At 43.4% G+C, this 19865-nt stretch overlaps 1 protein-coding gene across 2 annotated transcripts in view; it reads left to right on the forward strand.

The window, feature by feature from the left end:
* Window positions 1–19854, forward strand: part of LOC109879829 (kinesin-like protein KIFC3) — a 42585-nt gene extending 22731 nt beyond the window's left edge. The window contains exons 7-21 of one of the 2 annotated variants that reach the window (XR_004206659.1): window positions 3740–3805; window positions 4216–4353; window positions 5865–6062; window positions 6470–6643; window positions 7355–7502; window positions 7874–8004; window positions 13574–13685; window positions 13811–13995; window positions 14175–14279; window positions 14406–14536; window positions 14787–14907; window positions 15413–15542; window positions 15841–16070; window positions 16362–18496; window positions 18536–19854. Coding sequence is in view for 1 of the 2 variants with exons in the window: in XM_031812085.1 (XP_031667945.1) it covers window positions 3740–3805; window positions 4216–4353; window positions 5865–6062; window positions 6470–6643; window positions 7355–7502; window positions 7874–8004; window positions 13574–13685; window positions 13811–13995; window positions 14175–14279; window positions 14406–14536; window positions 14787–14907; window positions 15413–15542; window positions 15841–16070; window positions 16362–16493 (2001 nt within the window). In the remaining variant the exon portion in view is untranslated. Of the gene's footprint in view, window positions 1–3739; window positions 3806–4215; window positions 4354–5864; window positions 6063–6469; window positions 6644–7354; window positions 7503–7873; window positions 8005–13573; window positions 13686–13810; window positions 13996–14174; window positions 14280–14405; window positions 14537–14786; window positions 14908–15412; window positions 15543–15840; window positions 16071–16361 lie in introns of both variants that reach the window. The other variant, XM_031812085.1, reaches the window with a different exon arrangement.
* Window positions 19855–19865: the final 11 nt, after the last annotated feature.

Genomic DNA, 19865 nt, shown 5'->3' on the forward strand with positions numbered 1-19865 from the left:
TAAGTGAGTGAGTGAGTGAGACAAACACCAGCACCCCAACTAATATATGGCAATATACACAAAAGTTTGAAAGTTTGAGGTCACTTAGAAATGTCCTTGTTTTTGAAAGAAAAGCACATTTTTTGTCCAATAAAATAACATTAAATTGATCAGAAATACAGTGTAGACATAGTTAATGTTGTAAATTACTATTGTAGCTGGAAACGGCAGATTTTTTATGGAATATCTACATAGGCGTTCAGAGGCCCATTATCAGCAACCATCACTCCTGTGTTCCAATGGCACGTTGTGTTAGCTAATCCAGGTTTATCATTTTAAAAGGCTATTTGATAATTAGAAAACCCTTTTGCAATTATGTTAGCACATCTGAAGACTGTTGTGCTGATTAAAGAAGCAATAAAGCCGGCCTTCTTTAGACGAGTTGAGTATCTGGAGCATCAGCATTTGTGGGTTCGATTACAGGCTCAAAATGGCCAGAAACAAAGAACTTTCTTCTGAAACTCATCAGTCTATTCTTGTTCTGAGAAATGAATGCTATTCCATGCGAGAAATTGCCAAGAAACTGAAGATCTCGTACAACGCTGTGTACTACTCCCTTCACAGTACAGCGCAAACTGACTCTAACCAGAATAGAAAGAGGAGTGGGAGACCCTGAGTGGTTTCTAACCTCTCTGGTAACTGAGTTAGGATGCTTGTATCTTTGTAGTGACTGGGTGTATTGATACACCATCCAAAGTGTAATTAATAACTTCACCATGCTTAAAGGGATATATATGGAGTAAAAAGTACATTATTTTCTTTAGGAATGTAGTGAAGTAAAAGTAAAAGTAGTCAAATATATAAATAGTAAAGTAAAGTACAGATACCACAAAAAACTACTTAAGTAATACTTTAAAGTATTTTCCCTTAAGTACTTTAAACCACAGCATTTCAGCTTTTCATGTTTTATTCATATGTACAAACTTGTAAAAACATCATTACGTTTAACACTATGGGGTATTGTGACACAACATCTGGATTTAACCCATTTTAACTACAGGCTGTAACACAACAATAGGGTTGAAAAAGTTTCTGAGGGCACTAGATATGTCACATATATGTTGGAATATACAATAATGGGCCGTTTTCATATATGTGACAAATATTTCTGCCTTATATCCATATCCTGGGGCGGCAGGGTAGCCTAGTGGTTAGAGAGTTGGATTAGTAACCGGAAGGTTGCAAGTTCAAGCCCCCGAGCTGACAAGGTACAAATCTGTCGTTCTGCCCCTGAACAGGCAGTTAACCCACTGTTCCTAGGCCGTCATTGAAAATAAGAATTTGTTCTTAACTGACTTGCCTAGTTAAATAAAGGTAAAAATTTAAAATTTTAAAAATAAAATATATGTGCATATATACATTATACTTATATGCTCATATATATATGTAACACATTTAGTATTCAAATGTTTATTACATATATGTCCCTTATATGATACAATACATCTGAACAATATGTGTTAACAAATATGCTACAGGAGCATTATTTCAGTGATACTTGTAGTCATGGTAACAAAACAAAACAAACGACACAAAACACATCATTTAATCCTTTTCATCGCTTCTCAATTCAGCCATTTGACTGTTTTAAGACATTTCCCACTTGTCCCTTTGTTGCACCTGGGAAGCGCTTGGGCTCATAAACACAATTACTAAAGCTTATCAGATTCAGTTTAGTAAGAAATCCTTGACCATTTAATGCCCTATTTGCAATGATTGATTTGTAAATTCAATTAAGGTATAGCTAACTTTTTTACACCTTATAGTCAGTCAGATGGTTCCTTACCCTGGAAGTCGTCTATGGGCCAGGATCAACTGTAATCCATGTAATCCATCCATACTGTAACTGTAATCCATCCATACTGTAACTGTAATCCATGTAATCCATGTAATCCATGTAATCCATCCATACTGTAACTGTAATCCCTCCATACTCTAACTGTAATCCATCCATACTCTAACTGTAATCCATCCATACTGTAACTGTAATCCATCCATACTCTAACTGTAATCCATCCATACTCTAACTGTAATCCATCCATATTGTAACTGTAATCCATCCATACTCTAACTGTAATCCATCCATACTCTAACTGTAATCCATCCATACTCTAACTGTAATCCATCCATACTGTAACTGTAATCCATCCATACTCTAACTGTAATCCATCCATACTGTAACTGTAATCCATCCATACTGTAACTGTAATCCATGTAATCCATCCATACTGTAACTGTAATCCATGTAATCCATGTAATCCATCCATACTGTAACTGTAATCCATCCATACTGTAACTGTAATCCATGTAATCCATCCATACTGTAACTGTTATCCATCCATACTGTAACTGTAATCCATCCATACTCTAACTGTTATCCATCCATACTGTAACTGTAATCCATCCATACTCTAACTGTAATCCATCCATACTGTAACTGTAATCCATCCATACTGTAACTGTAATCCATGTAATCCATGTAATCCATCCATACTGTAACTGTAATCCATCCATACTCTAACTGTAATCCATGTAATCCATCCATACTCTAACTGTAATCCATGTAATCCATCCATACTGTAACTGTAAACCATGTAATCCATCCATACTGTAACTGTAATCCATCCATACTCTAACTGTAATCCATGTAATCCATCCATACTCTAACTGTAATCCATGTAATCCATCCATACTGTAACTGTAATCCATGTAATCCATCCATACTCTAACTGTAATCCATGTAATCCATCCATACTGTAACTGTAATCCATGTAATCCATCCATACTGTAACTGTAATCCATGTAATCCATCCATACTGTAACTGTAATCCATCCATACTCTAACTGTAATCCATGTAATCCATCCATACTCTAACTGTAATCCATGTAATCCATCCATACTGTAACTGTAATCCATGTAATCCATGTAATCCATCCATACTGTAACTGTAATCCATGTAATCCATCCATACTCTAACTGTAATCCATCCATACTGTAACTGTAATCCATCCATACTCTAACTGTAATCCATCCATACTGTAACTGTAATCCATCCATACTGTAACTGTAATCCATCCATACTCTAACTGTAATCCATCCATACTCTAACTGTAATCCATCCATACTGTAACTGTAATCCATGTAATCCATCCATACTCTAACTGTAATCCATCCATACTCTAACTGTATTCCGTGGTTCAGAGGGGTTTAAATAGCCACTATTAACTTCAGGGGATTTGGCCACAAACACTGAACTTTATCTAATTGCCATCATCAGCCCCCATAGTTGTGTTGTCAGCCATCTGACTATAAGGTGTAATAAAGTTAACATCTTCAATTTATTGAATGTAAATAGTCCTTAACCCTGTTCATGTTTAAAGGGATAATGAGAGATTTAGAGATGTAGGTCTTTTTTCTACTTCCCCAGAGACAGGTGAGCTCATGAATACCATTTGTATGTTTCTGCGTGCAGTTTGGAGATGATTGAAGTTAGCGTGCTATGAGTCATAATTCATACTCTTTTAAAAGCATTACGACAGTACCCACCCGCACACTGTCAAATGCACATTTCCAATCGATGAACAAAAAAAACCGACTCTCTTTTTCAGCATCCAATCCGTCCTTTTAAATCCCATCGTCTTCCCTTTAAGCTTCTTGTACAAGACTACAGACGACATACTTCCCCTGTTTCCTCCCCAGATCGACGAACTGAAGAGCTGCATTGAGGAGCGGGAGGAGGAGCTGTCCAGACTGAGAACGGACTCTGTAAGCATTCAAGACAATCTGCTCCGTTTGTTATCAGCAAAGCTGCCGCGGTACATGTTTACACTGCTGTTATAGTCAGAGACAAAATGGTGTCGTGTGAAAATCCCTACGGTGTGTCAGCATTGAGATATCTTTCACTGGCTTGGTTTTAAACCTATAGGGAAATCATACTGGTTAGGCAACAAACAGGCAATATTGTGGGACTGGTATTGACAGGTAGAACCTGTTCGTCATGCTTTAGTGTGATATAACCTGTTCGTCATTCTTTAGTGTGATATAACCTGTTCAGCATGCTTTAGTGTGATATAACCTGTCCGTCATGCTTTAGTGTGATATAACCTGTTCAGCATGCTTTAGTGTGATATCACCTGTTCGTCATGCTTACTGTAATCCATTGTGTTCCTCCTCAGGGAGCCACAGACTCGGAGAAGCGGGTTGTCTGTCTGTCAGCGGAGAACGAGAGTCTGAAACAGAGTCTGACTGTCACCCAGGGCCTCCTGCAGCAGCTCTCTGTCATCCCCTCCCAGTCCAGCTCTGTACTCATCAAGGTGAGAAGCAGTCCCAAACGGAACCCTAGTCCCTATACAATAACCACAAATATTGAATTTTAAGTTGTTTGAAGCTGAAACAGCGTAAAAATTGAACTTAAGAACAGGACACATAGAAATAGCACACATAGAACAGATCTACCATTTATTAGACTTCCTTTCAATGAGAATGACAGATCTATAACACACATTTATATGTGAATATGGTCTTGCTCTTTGTCTCCCCCTGTAGGAGAATGTTCTCTCTAGCGGTGCTCTGCCTCCCCCTGTAGGAGAATGTTCTCTCTAACGGTGCTCTGTGTCCCCCTGTAGGAGAATGTTCTCTCTAACGGTGCTCTGTCTCCCCCTGTAGGAGAATGTTCTCTCTAATGGTGCTCTGTGTCCCCCTGTAGGAGAATGTTCTCTCTAACGGTGCTCTGTCTCCCCCTGTAGGAGATTGTTCTCTCTAACGGTGCTCTGTCTCCCCCTGTAGGAGAATGTTCTCTCTAACGGTGCTCTCTGTCTCCACCTGTAGGAGAATGTTCTCTCTAACTGTGCTCTCTGTCTCCCCCTGTAGGAGAATGTTCTCTCTAACAGTGCTCTCTGTCTCCCCCTGTAGGAGAATGTTCTCTCTAACGGTGCTCTGTCTCCCCCTGTAGGAGAATGTTCTCTCTAACGGTGCTCTGTCTCCCCCTGTAGGAGAATGTTCTCTCTAACGGTGCTCTGTCTCCCCCTGTAGGAGAATGTTCTCTCTAACGGTGCTCTGTCTCCCCCTGTAGGAGAATGTTCTCTCTAACGGTGCTCTGTGTCTCCCCCTGTAGGAGAATGTTCTCTCTAACGGTGCTCTGTCTCCCCCTGTAGGAGAATGTTCTGTCTAACGGTGCTCTGTATCTCCCCCTGTAGGAGAATGTTCTCTCTAACTGTGCTCTCTGTCTCCCCCTGTAGGAGAATGTTCTCTCTAACGGTGCTCTGTGTCTCCCCCTGTAGGAGAATGTTCTCTCTAACGGTGCTCTCTGTCTCCCCCTGTAGGAGAATGTTCTCTCTAACGGTGCTCTGTCTCCCCCTGTAGGAGAATATTCTCTCTAACGGTGCTCTCTGTCTCCCCCTGTAGGAGAATGTTCTCTCTAACGGTGCTCTCTGTCTCCCCCTGTAGGAGAATGTTCTCTCTAACGGTGCTCTCTGTCTCCCCCTGTAGGAGAATGTTCTCTCTAACGTTGCTCTCTGTCTCCCCCTGTAGGAGAATGTTCTCTCTAACGGTGCTCTGTCTCCCCCCCCTGTAGGAGATTGTTCTCTCTAACGGTGCTCTGTCTCCCCCCCTGTAGGAGATTGTTCTCTCTAACGGTGCTCTCTGTCTCCCCCTGTAGGAGAATGTTCTCTCTAACGTTGCTCTCTGTCTCCCCCTGTAGGAGAATGTTCTCTCTAACGTTGCTCTCTGTCTCCCCCTGTAGGAGAATGTTCTCTCTAACGGTGCTCTCTGTCTCCCCCTGTAGGAGAATGTTCTCTCTAACGTTGCTCTCTGTCTCCCCCTGTAGGAGAATGAGAACCTGCGCAGCCGGGTGCAGCACCTGGAGAGTTCCCTGCAGCAGAGGGCTGATCAGCTGTCTCACCTGGAGCGACAGAGCGAACAAAGCGAGTGGAGGAGAGGAGAGGAGCAGAGGAGAAGAGAGGAGAGAGTGAGGGAGCTGCAGCTAGAGCTGGATAAAGAGAGGGCCAAAGAGCCACAGGTCAAGGTAGGGATTGTCTGAAAAAGACACCTTGCTGTATATACAATACCTCCTCATTCTCTTATTGTACCTTTATTTAACTAGGCAAGTCAGTTAAGAACAAATTCTTATTTACAATGATGGCCTACCCGGCCAAACCCTTCCCTAACTTGACAACTGTGCCCCTCTCTATGGGACTCCCGATCACAGCCGGTTGTGATACAGCCCAGGATCGAACCCGGGTCTGTAGTGATGCCTCTAACACTGCGATACAGTGCCTTAGACTGCTGCGCCACTCGGTCCCGGATTCATTCAAATGAATCTGATAAAACTGTTATGATTGTCTGATTGTTTGGAATCAGAAACTGGTCTTGTTGAATAAATGGATTTATATTAAATAAAGTTATAACCTTCATTGATATTTTCCCGGACAGATTGTTACTCAAACTGTGGAGGTGGAGTCACCGGCGACGCTGAGGCAGTTGGCTGAGGCCAGAGAGAGGAACGAGCAGCTTTCAGAGAAACTGACCAATCAGAATGAGAAGTGCAGACAACTGGAGGAGCACATCAGGAAGTCAGATGAATTCAGCTGTAACCTGCAACACAAGGTGAGAACCAATGAAAAGTCACCTGCAACAGAAGGTGAGAACCAATGAAAAGTAATCTGCAACACAAGGTGAGAACCAATGAAAAGTCACCTGCAACACAAGGTGAGAACAAATGAAAAGTCACCTGCAACACAAGGTGAGAACCAATGAAAAGTCACCTGCAACACAAGGTGAGAACCAATGAAAAGTCACCTGCAACACAAGGTGAGAACCAATGAAAAGTCGCCTGCAACACAAGGTGAGAACCAATGAAAAGTCACCTGCAACATAAGGTGAGAACCAATGAAAAGTCACCTGGAACACAAGGTGAGAACCAATGAAAAGTCACCGTATTGGTTTGAACGTCCTCAGAAAAAGGTCAATATGTTCTGTGAAATATTCATGAAGAAATATTCCATTCCTGAGATTTTTTAAAATTCTACTTCAAAGTTCACAATGACGAGATTTAACAGTTAAATTACTAACCAGAAGAAGAAACTAAAGTGTATAATAGTAACCTTCATTCCTACCAAGCTATGCAAGGTATTGTTTGCATCCAATATGGCATCCTATTCCCTATGTCACGTACTACTGGGCCCATGTTGGCTGGAGCCCAATGGGTCCTGGTCTAAAGTAGTGAACAAAATAGGGAGCAGGGTGGCATTTGGGACGCATTCCAATTCATGAACCTCATCATCATATGCTGAATGTGAATGGGAATACCTCTCCCAGATTGCAGCGTACGAGCGGGAGATCAGTGTACTGCAGGAGGAACTGCTGAAGGAGATAGGTCACCTAGAGGAGAAGAAGGAGGAGGCTGTAAAGGCTGCAGCGACCTGCTCTGTAGAACACTTCCAGAGCCTGCAGGACCAGTTCTTTAGTGAGTCCCATCTAATACAACCTTCAGAAGCTTCTACAGGCTGTGCAGATATGCCATGATGGGCTTGTTGAATCTGGGAGTGCTGTTGATTTATAGGATGTTGTGCTTCATGCTCATCACATCACCATTGAGCATCTGTGACAGTCTCTCTCTCTCTCTCTCTCTCTCTCTCTCTCTTTCTTTCTTTCTTTCTTTCTTTCTTTCTTTCTTTCTTTCTTTCTTTCTTTCTTTCTTTCTTTCTCTGTGTGTGTGTGTGTGTGTGTGTGTGTGTGTGTGTGTGTGTGTGTGTGTGTGTGTGTGTGTGTGTGTGTGTGTGTGTGTGTGTGTGTGTGTGTGTGTGTGTGTGTGTGTGTGTGTGTGTCCTATGGCAGACCTGCAGAAGCGTCTGACAGCGCTCCCTCCGACCCTGCGCACCATGAAGACAGACTACGCCAGCCTGAGGAGCCAGGTCCGCAACTTCTCCGACTTCTACGGAGCAGCCATCACCGACGCCAAGAAACAGGTCCCACAAAACACTGCTGCTGGATTAACCAGCGTTGTTTCAAGTCAAATCAAACTTTATTTAAAGTGCAATTTAAACCCACAAAACTGTAAATCAAATGAAAGAGATAAAAAACCAAACAGAAGGCAGCAGAAAAGATGTAAAGAGAAAACGATGTCTGAAGTTACAGTAAAGATGTAACATTAATTAAAGGCCAAGCTGAAAAGGTGTGGTGTGTGTTCACCGTTTATCTCTGGCCTGTCTGTGTAGATATCAGCAGCTATGAGTGAGATTTCACCGTTTATCTCTGGCCTGTCTGTGTAGATATCAGCAGCTATGAGTGAGATTTCACCGTTTATCTCTGGCCTGTCTGTGTAGATATCAGCAGCTATGAGTGAGATTTCATCGTTTATCTCTGGCCTGTCTGTGTAGATATCAGCAGCTATGAGTGAGATTTCACCGTTTATCTCTGGCCTGTCTGTGTAGATATCAGCAGCTATGAGTGAGATTTCATCGTTTATCTCTGGCCTGTCTGTGTAGATATCAGCAGCTATGAGTGAGATTTCACCGTTTATCTCTGGCCTGTCTGTGTAGATATCAGCAGCTATGAGTGAGATTTCACCGTTTATCTCTGGCCTGTCTGTGTAGATATCAGCAGCTATGAGTGAGATTTCATCGTTTATCTCTGGCCTGTCTGTGTAGATATCAGCAGCTATGAGTGAGATTTCACCGTTTATCTCTGGCCTGTCTGTGTAGATTTCAGCAGCTATGAGTGAGATTTCACCATTTATCTCTGGCCTGTCTGTGTAGATATCAGCAGCTATGAGTGAGATTTCACCGTTTATCTCTGGCCTGTTTGTGTAGATATCAGCAGCTATGAGTGAGATTTCACCGTTTATCTCTGGCCTGTCTGTGTAGATATCAGCAGCTATGAGTGAGATTTCACCATTTATCTCTGGCCTGTCTGTGTAGATATCAGCAGCTATGAGTGAGATTTCACTGTTTATCTCTGGCCTGTTTGTGTAGATATCAGCAGCTATGAGTGAGATTTCACCATTTATCTCTGGCCTGTCTGTGTAGATATCAGCAGCTATGAGTGAGATTTCACCATTTATCTCTGGCCTGTTTGTGTAGATATCAGCAGCTATGAATGAGATTTCACCGTTTATCTCTGGCCTGTCTGTGTAGATATCTGCAGCTATGAGTGAGATTTCACCGTTTATCTCTGGCCTGTCTGTGTAGATATCAGCAGCTATGAGTGAGATTTCACCGTTTATCTCTGGCCTGTCTGTGTAGATATCAGCAGCTATGAGTGAGATTTCACCGTTTATCTCTGGCCTGTCTGTGTAGATATCAGCAGCTATGAGTGAGATTTCACCGTTTATCTCTGGCCTGTCTGTGTAGATATCAGCAGCTATGAGTGAGATTTCACCATTTATCTCTGGCCTGTCTGTGTAGATATCAGCAGCTATGAGTGAGATTTCACCATTTATCTCTGGCCTGTTTGTGTAGATATCAGCAGCTATGAATGAGATTTCACCGTTTATCTCTGGCCTGTCTGTGTAGATATCAGCAGCTATGAGTGAGATTTCACCGTTTATCTCTGGCCTGTCTGTGTAGATATCAGCAGCTATGAGTGAGATTTCACCGTTTATCTCTGGCCTGTCTGTGTAGATATCAGCAGCTATGAGTGAGATTTCACCGTTTATCTCTGGCCTGTCTGTGTAGATATCAGCAGCTATGAGTGAGATTTCACCATTTATCTCTGGCCTGTCTGTGTAGATATCAGCAGCTATGAGTGAGATTTCACCATTTATCTCTGGCCTGTTTGTGTAGATATCAGCAGCTATGAATGAGATTTCACCGTTTATCTCTGGCCTGTCTGTGTAGATATCACCATCACCACCTGACTTAGAATACGTGGACAACTACAAATACTTAGGTGTCTGGTTAGATTGTAAACTCTCCTTCCAGACCCATATCAAACATCTCCAATCCAAAGTTAAATCTAGAATTGGCTTCCTATTTCGCAACAAAGCATCCTTCACTCATGCTGCCAAACATACCCTTGTAAAACTGACCATCCTACCAATCCTCGACTTTGGCGATGTCATTTACAAAATAGCCTCCAATACCCTACTCAACAAATTGGATGCAGTCTATCACAGTGCAATCCGTTTTATCACCAAAGCCCCATATACTACCCACCATTGCGACCTGTACGCTCTCGTTGGCTGGCCCTCGCTTCATACTCGTCGCCAAACCCACTGGCTCCATGTCATCTACAAGACCCTGCTAGGTAAAGTCCCCCCTTATCTCAGCTCGCTGGTCACCATAGCATCTCCCACCTGTAGCACACGCTCCAGCAGGTATATCTCTCTAGTCACCCCCAAAACCAATTCTTTCTTTGGCCGCCTCTCCTTCCAGTTCTCTGCTGCCAATGACTGGAACGAACTACAAAAATCTCTGAAACTGGAAACACTTATCTCCCTCACTAGCTTTAAGCACCAACTGTCAGAGCAGCTCACAGATTACTGCACCTGTACATAGCCCACCTATAATTTAGCCCAAACAACTACCTCTTTCCCAACTGTATTTAATTTTTATTTATTTATTTATTTTGCTCCTTTGCACCCCATTATTTTTTATTTCTACTTTGCTCATTCTTCCATTGCTAAACTACCATTCCAGTATTTTACTTGCTATATTGTATTTACTTTGCCATCATGGCCTTTTTTGCCTTTACCTCCCTTCTCACCTCATTTGCTCACATTGTATATAGACTTGTTTATACTGCATTATTGACTGTATGTTTGTTTTTTACTCCATGTGTAACTCTGTGTCGTTTTATCTGTCGAACTGCTTTGCTTTATCTTGGCCAGGTCGCAATTGTAAATGAGAACTTGTTCTCAACTAGCCTACCTGGTTAAATAAAGGTGTTCTCAACTTGCCTACCTGGTTAAATAAAGGTGTTCTCAACTAGCCTACCTGGTTAAATAAAGGTGTTCTCAACTTGCCTACCTGGTTAAATAAAGGTGTTCTCAACTAGCCTACCTGGTTAAATAAAGGTGTTCTCAACTAGCCTACCTGGTTAAATAAAGGTGTTCTCAACTAGCCTACCTGGTTAAATAAAGGTAAAATAAAAAAAAAAAAAAAAAAAATATCAGCAGCTATGAGTGAGATTTCACCGTTTATCTCTGGCCTGTCTGTGTAGATATCAGCAGCTATGAGTGAGATTTCACCGTTTATCTCTGGCCTGTTTGTGTAGATATCAGCAGCTATGAGTGAGAATTCACCGTTTATCTCTGGCCTGTCTGTGTAGATATCAGCAGCTATGAGTGAGATTTCACCGTTTATCTCTGGCCTGTCTGTGTAGATATCAGCAGCTATGAGTGAGATTTCACCGTTTATCTCTGGCCTGTTTGTGTAGATATCAGCAGCTATGAGTGAGAATTCACCGTTTATCTCTGGCCTGTCTGTGTAGATATCAGCAGCTATGAGTGAGATTTCACCGTTTATCTCTGGCCTGTCTGTGTAGATATCAGCAGCTATGAGTGAGATTTCACCGTTTATCTCTGGCCTGTTTGTGTAGATATCAGCAGCTATGAGTGAGATTTCACCATTTATCTCTGGCCTGTCTGTGTAGATATCAGCAGCTATGAGTGAGATTTCACCATTTATCTCTGGCCTGTCTGTGTAGATATCAGCAGCTATGAGTGAGATTTCACTGTTTATCTCTGGCCTGTTTGTGTAGATATCAGCAGCTATGAGTGAGATTTCACCATTTATCTCTGGCCTGTCTGTGTAGATATCAGCAGCTATGAGTGAGATTTCACCATTTATCTCTGGCCTGTTTGTGTAGATATCAGCAGCTATGAGTGAGATTTCACCATTTATCTCTGGCCTGTTTGTGTAGATATCAGCAGCTATGAGTGAGATTTCACCGTTTATCTCTGGCCTGTCTGTGTAGATATCAGCAGCTATGAGTGAGATTTCACCGTTTATCTCTGGCCTGTTTGTGTAGATATCAGTAGCTATGAATGAGATTTCACCGTTTATCTCTGGCCTGTCTGTGTAGATATCAGCAGCTATGAGTGAGATTTCACCGTTTATCTCTGGCCTGTCTGTGTAGATATCAGCAGCTATGAGTGAGATTTCACCGTTTATCTCTGGCCTGTCTGTGTAGATATCAGCAGCTATGAGTGAGATTTCACCATTTATCTCTGGCCTGTCTGTGTAGATATCAGCAGCTATGAGTGAGATTTCACCGTTTATCTCTGGCCTGTCTGTGTAGATATCAGCAGCTATGAGTGAGATTTCACCGTTTATCTCTGGCCTGTTTGTGTAGATATCAGCAGCTATGAGTGAGATTTCACCGTTTATCTCTGGCCTGTTTGTGTAGATATCAGCAGCTATGAGTGAGATTTCACCGTTTATCTCTGGCCTGTTTGTGTAGATATCAGCAGCTATGAGTGAGATTTCACCGTTTAGCTCTGGCCTGTCTGTGTAGATATCAGCAGCTATGAGTGAGATTTCACCGTTTATCTCTGGCCTGTTTGTGTAGATATCAGCAGCTATGAGTGAGATTTCACCATTTATCTCTGGCCTGTCTGTGTAGATATCAGCAGCTATGAGTGAGATTTCACTGTTTATCTCTGGCCTGTTTGTGTAGATATCAGCAGCTATGAGTGAGATTTCACCATTTATCTCTGGCCTGTCTGTGTAGATATCAGCAGCTATGAGTGAGATTTCACCATTTATCTCTGGCCTGTTTGTGTAGATATCAGCAGCTATGAGTGAGATTTCACCATTTATCTCTGGCCTGTTTGTGTAGATATCAGCAGCTATGAGTGAGATTTCACCGTTTATCTCTGGCCTGTCTGTGTAGATATCAGCAGCTATGAGTGAGATTTCACCATTTATCTCTGGCCTGTCTGTGTAGATATCAGCAGCTATGAGTGAGATTTCACCGTTTATCTCTGGCCTGTCTGTGTAGATATCAGCAGCTATGAGTGAGATTTCACCGTTTATCTCTGGCCTGTCTGTGTAGATATCAGCAGCTATGAGTGAGATTTCACTGTTTATCTCTGGCCTGTCTGTGTAGATATCAGCAGCTATGAGTGAGATTTCACCGTTTATCTCTGGCCTGTCTGTGTAGATATCAGCAGCTATGAGTGAGATTTCATCGTTTATCTCTGGCCGGTTTGTGTAGATATCAGCAGCTATGAGTGAGATTTCACCGTTTATCTCTGGCCTGTCTGTGTAGATATCAGCAGCTATGAGTGAGAATTCACCGTTTATCTCTGGCCTGTCTGTGTAGATATCAGCAGCTATGAGTGAGATTTCACCGTTTATCTCTGGCCTGTCTGTGTAGATATCAGCAGCTATGAGTGAGATTTCACCGTTTATCTCTGGCCTGTCTGTGTAGATATCAGCAGCTATGAGTGAGATTTCACCGTTTATCTCTGGCCTGTCTGTGTAGATATCAGCAGCTATGAGTGAGATTTCATCGTTTATCTCTGGCCGGTTTGTGTAGATATCAGCAGCTATGAGTGAGATTTCACCGTTTATCTCTGGCCTGTCTGTATAGATATCAGCAGCTATGAGTGAGATGTCGGAGGCCAACAAGGACCTCCTGGAGAAGTACAGGAAGGAGGTGGCACTGCGGAGGAAGTACCACGAGCAGCTGGTCGAGCTCAAAGGTATGGTGAAACAACGTCCAGATGAAGGAAGAGACTGGAGGAGGGAGTCTCTTTGTTCTATTGAAAAAAAAGGCAATTATATATAACTCTGTATCATTATTAAAATAAACTGTCATTGTTGCTAGGCAACATCCGTGTGCTGTGCCGTGTGAAGCCGGTTCTGAAGGAGGACCAGCATGAGGAGGGCCAATCGGTGGTGGTAACCACGGACCCCAACAACGAATCAGCTCTCTCCGTGCTGAAAGGGCAGGGCCGAAGCCATGACTTTGAACTGGACCGTGTCTTCCACCCTCAGGCCACTCAGGAAGAGGTACTGAGAAACTCAGCCTCCATTACGAGACACAGTGCTGTCACTTCTCTATCTATTTAAATGAGTGGACGCCATGATGGCTCAGGGGTGGTATTTCAGTTTCTGTGGTGTGACTCAAAAACAGCAGTGACTGTGAACGATACACCCTCGCTAACCTTTGGTTTTCTACTGTGTCTAAGGTCTTCCAGGAGATCGAGCCTCTTGTGACATCCTGTATAGATGGATATCACGTCTGCATCTTTGCCTATGGGCAGACTGGCTCTGGGAAGACCTACACCATGGAGGTGTGTTGTAGCACTGCATACGAATGTGTAATGTAAGGTTTATAAATGTGTTGTTGTTAAATAAGGCTGAATATTTGATTGAAATTGACTCGTTGTAACAAAATCTCCATCCTTTGTTGTCGTCAGGGCAGCACAGAGAACCCAGGCATCAACCAGCGTGCTCTGAAACACCTGTTTAGTGAGATAGAGGACAGGAAGGACATGTGGACGTACACCGTGACTGTCAGCTCTGTGGAGATCTACAACGAGGTGCTCAGGTACCTTCCCAGCTGCTCTCCTTCCCTCTCAATGACTGGCAGAAAAATATCCCAGCATTTAGAAGTGGTGATATGTTTTATGATTCATTATTCGAGTCTTCTGTTTTATATTTGTGCTACTATATTGTTTTATATTAGTAAATGAGGCCTAGGACTTAAATATATGAAAAGTGCTTTAAGTTAGTGTTAGTGATGTGATAAACTGACAATAGAGCTACTTTCTAACTTCCTGTTCCTGTTCTGTCCCCAGAGACCTGCTGAGTAAGGATGGAGAGAAGCTGGACATTAAGATCAACCCAGACGGAACAGGACAGCTGCACGTCCCTGGACTCCGGCTCATAGAGGTCAAGAGCTTCCAACACATCAAGAAAGTGAGGAGACTCACATTTATTTTTCTCAGGGTGAAAGTCCTGGTAACTTTCCAGAGAGTTCCTGTTTATTCCCTGCTGATTGGTAGAATCTTCCAACCATTATTTCTGGAAAACCTGGGAATTTGGGGAGAGTTACCGGAATTTGGCAACTGTATACTTTTTTCAGTGAGACTGATTTCTCCAACTATATCAATAGATCATTTCCTTGACTTTTCGACCTCGAATTTGATAATAATTTAATATACTGTATTAAGCCATTTAACAGACGGCAAACATTTTACGTATGGGTTGCCCAGGGAATAGAACCCACGATCCTGGTGTTGCAAGAGCCGTGCTCTACCTGCTGAGCCGTGCACCTACCTACTGAGCCATACATCTCCATCAGAACCCTAATGGTTCATTTACTATAATGGGAAAGTGTATACAATCATATGAAAATATGCCACGTGCAAGTTTCCTATAATTCTATATGACATTTCCATGAAATCTGTCACTTCCTGTGTAGCTTCTGGCGCAGGCGCGTCGTAACAGGATCACCTTCGGGACCCAGATGAACCAGCACAGCTCTCGTTCTCATGCCCTCCTCATGATCACTGTGCTGGGGACTGACCTGGCCAGCGGGGCCAAGACCACAGGTACGTCACACCTTAGAGACGGGACACACAGTGCCAACTAACCGTTAGAAGCACCAGGTGGCTGCCCTATTGCCTGTGATCAGAACAGCGGCTGTCATTTTCTGTTCATCACGCGATTCTACATGCTGAATCACCACCGTTCATCGACACCCGCTGCTTTTCAGCGTTCGTCGGCGATGTGTGTTTCGTCCGGGGTGCACTAGTCATTTGGCAAGTGGGCCGGTTCCAAATATTGACACGATTCAAGGGACCAGAAAATGTTATGTTAACGGGTGATTATGTTTTGTGACATCTGCAGGCAAGTTGAACCTGGTGGACCTGGCTGGCTCTGAGAGGGTCTGGAAGTCAGGAGCTGAGGGAGAGAGGCTGAAGGAGGCCCAGAACATCAACCGCTCCCTGCTGGCTCTGGGGGACGTTATCCAGGCTCTGAGGGGGAAGGAGAAACACATCCCCTTCAGAAACAGTCGCCTCACATACCTGCTGCAGGACTCACTGGGCAAGGGCAACAAGACGGCCATGGTGGTGCAGGTAGGGACTCAGGACAGTACAGTACGTCTGATACACACAGATTATATCCATCTATATGTATACTCATAGGGCTGGCCTCATAGGGCTGGCTTCATAGGGCTGGCTTCATAGGGCTGGCTGGCATTCTGAATGGAGAAGTCCATACTGTATTTAGCCTACACATTACAAGACAACTAGGCTAAGGTGGTGCAGCCTGGCTTACACAACATACAGTACACTATATCAAACACACTGATTATACTGTCATATCTGTCTGGAAGTGTCCTCTCTGATGCTCTGGTCCTCCTCCAGGTGTCTGCTCTGGAGAGTAACGTGGGAGAGACCATGTGTTCTCTGAAGTTTGCTGAGAGGGTTTGTAAGGTGGAGCTGGGGCCTGCAGCCAGGAAGATACAGAGAGGAGGGGGAAGCCATCAGTGTGACTAGAACTCCCCTTCCTGAAGTCATCCAACTTCCTGTTCCCATGGACGACCAGGACTCCAGGGACTCAACAGACACGCAGCCAACCAAATACATCAACAAGCAATAACAACAACAAACAACCCCCTCTGCCCAGTCAGCCAGTCAGTCTATCAGTTCACCAGTCAGCCAGCCAGTCAGTCAGCCAGTCAGTCTATCAGTTCGCCAGTCAGCCAGCCAGTCAGTCAAACTATCAGTCTGTTTGTCAGTCAGTCAGTATAAAAGTTACCAGGTGTGTATTCAGTGAGATTAAATATTGAGAATATTGCAGATTCTCTAGTCTACCCATCATAATGTCTGTTCATGTCATGCACAGGAGGTTGGTGGCACCTTAATTGGGGAGAACACATGGTTTCCAGGTGTTTGATGCCATTCCATTCGCTCCGTTTCGGACCTTATTATGAGCCGTCCTCCCCTCAGCAGCCTCCTGTGATGTCATGTCTGTTGAACGTTCTGTAACGTTACATCCTCCTGAACAGACCCCAGTTGTAACGTTACATCCTCCTGAACAGACCCCAGCTGTAACGTTACACTCTCCTGAACAGACCCCAGCTGTAACGTTACACCCTCCTGAACAGACCCCAGCTGTAACGTTACACTCTCCTGAACAGACCCCAGCTGTAACGTTACATCCTCCTGAACAGACCCCAGCTGTAACGTTACATCCTCCTGAACAGACCCCAGTTGTAACGTTACATCCTCCTGAACAGACCCCAGCTGTAACGTTACACTCTCCTGAACAGACCCCAGCTGTAACGTTACACCCTCCTGAACAGACCCCAGCTGTAACGTTACATCCTCCTGAACAGACCCCAGCTGTAACGTTACATCCTCCTGAACAGACCCCAGCTGTAACGTTACACTCTCCTGAACAGACCCCAGCTGTAACGTTACACTCTCCTGAACAGACCCCAGCTGAGTCTAAAATTATCCTGATAAAGAAGGGCTATGACTTGAGGTCTCCGTGACAACGTCATCAGGATAACAGATAAGATTGAAGGGATAGGATGTCTCTACTGTCTCCCGTCTGCTCCTGTTCAGATAAGAAGTCTCTACGGTCTCCTGTCTGCTCCTGTTCAGATAAGAAGTCTCTACGGTCTCCTGTCTGCTGCTGTTCAGATAAGAAGTCTCTACGGTCTCCTGTCTGCTCCTGTTCAGATAAGAAGTCTCTACGGTCTCCTGTCTGCTTCTGTTCAGATAAGAAGTCTCTACAGTCTCCTGTCTGCTGCTGTTCAGATAAGAAGTCTCTACGGTCTCCTGTCTGCTGCTGTTCAGATAAGAAGTCTCTACGGTCTCCTGTCTGCTGCTGTTCAGAAAAGGCCCGTGTCATCAGCTCATCTGCATGATGCACCAACCAGTATGACATCATCATCAACAACACACTAACCCGAGTGCCAAGACAACCTCTACCTTTGAAACTTCCTACTAGAACCACAACTAAACAAAAAATGCTGTTTCCTTTGACTGAATTGCCACGAGTTCTTCATCAGGGGTTGTATGTTTCAAGCATCTCAGAATATGAGTGTTGGTATAGGATCAGGAAGTCCCTGTAGTTATTATAACAGTCTTCATTATGACCTGAGAGGCAAAACTGATCCTAGATCAGCACTTCTACTCAGAGACATTTTGGGAATACAGGCCTTGAATGCTATTTCCACCATCACAATGCTTAGAGATGTTGCATCTTAATGAAACATGTTCTCTAAGAGAGGAGTGTCACAGTAGATACACATCTGTGCTGTTCTATTCTTACAGTATTAATTATCAAGCTATATCTTCTATATGATAACACGTGAGCTTCTTTGATTCCAATATAGACATGGCCTATCTTAAAAAGGTACTGTAGTGTGTAGGATCAATCTGAGTTTTGTGTAAGTGATGGATTGGGCTGTACTAGCTCTGGTCCAGGGTGTTAGTACAGCTACCTTCAGGTAGTCTCTGGTCCAGGGTGTTAGTACAGCTACCTTCAGGTAGTCTCTGGTCCAGGGTGTTAGTACAGCTACCTTCAGGTAGTCTCTGGTCCAGAGTGTTAGTGTGGCCTGCTGAAGTCTCAGCAGGGGGCATGTTACCTCCATGGACCAGAGTGAAGGCTATACCTACTTTCAATGATGACCTATATCACAAAATGTGTCATTATTGTGAAGTTGGAAAAAGCGGTTTGTGGGTGTTATCGTATCTCTCTCATACGGCCTAATTCACTGGCTTTCAGTGAAGTGAGCAATTACCTCTTTGCGTCCCAAATGTTACCCTGTTCCCTATATAGTACCCTACTTCTGACCAGGACCCTATGGGCCCAGGGGTGCTATTTGGAACGCAGACGGAGAGTGAAGTAGGTAGCTAGCCCTGTGTGACAATATGATAAATAACAAAGTGCTGTTATAATATGTGCAATGCAGATGTAGGATGTTAGATCACCCTGTTGCAGGAGAACCATCCTGCAATGCAGATGTAGGATGTTAGATCACCCTGTTGCAGGAGAACCATCCTGCAATGCAGATGTAGGATGTTAGATCACCCTGTTGCAGGAGAACCATCCTGCAATGCAGATGTAGGATGTTAGATCACCCTGTTGCAGGAGAACCATCCTGCAATGCAGATGTAGGATCTTAGATCACCCTGTTGCAGGAGAACCATCCTGCAATGCAGATGTAGGATGTTAGATCACCCTGTTGCAGGAGAACCATCCTGCAATGCAGCTGTAGGATCTTAGATCACCCTGTTGCAGGAGAACCATCCTGCAATGCAGATGTAGGATCTTAGATCACCCTGTTGCAGGAGAACCATCCTGCAACGTAGGAAACATAAAACTTGTAATGTATTTGTCATTTCCATTCATGACTTGATTTTCCATTATGAGCAATGTAATCAACCCTTACAAAAAAAAAGTCCATTAATTATAATCCACCGAATAATTCACATCTCCTGTTGCTACGGGATTATTTTCCTGCTGTAGCAACCTGGCTCAAATTAAGATCCTACATCTGTAGCCTCCTTTGATAGAGAAACTTGGTGTGTTTCGGGGACTGGTGGGAAGCACTTTGTGCTTTTCAGGCCAATTTAGGTGCTTTAGATGTATAATTAGTGAAATATCATCATACCAAAAATGTCTTTGTTCATTGTAGTCTGTTTTCCATCGTAGTTGAACCCGACAGTCAACTGTTGGGTTAATAGTATATTTTATGTCAATAGAGTAGCAATGCATTTCCTGTTGCAGTAACTTATTATACAAGTGGATTAGGGTCACTTTACAATCTGATTGGTTAAGGATCAGTTTTCAGCTGATTTTCAAAATAAATTTGGAATGAAAATAAAATGTGGGGGAACTCCTTCTGTGTTGTC

Source organism: Oncorhynchus kisutch, unplaced genomic scaffold, assembly GCF_002021735.2.
Source record: "Oncorhynchus kisutch isolate 150728-3 unplaced genomic scaffold, Okis_V2 Okis02a-Okis13b_hom, whole genome shotgun sequence".
Taxonomy (NCBI): domain Eukaryota; kingdom Metazoa; phylum Chordata; class Actinopteri; order Salmoniformes; family Salmonidae; genus Oncorhynchus; species Oncorhynchus kisutch.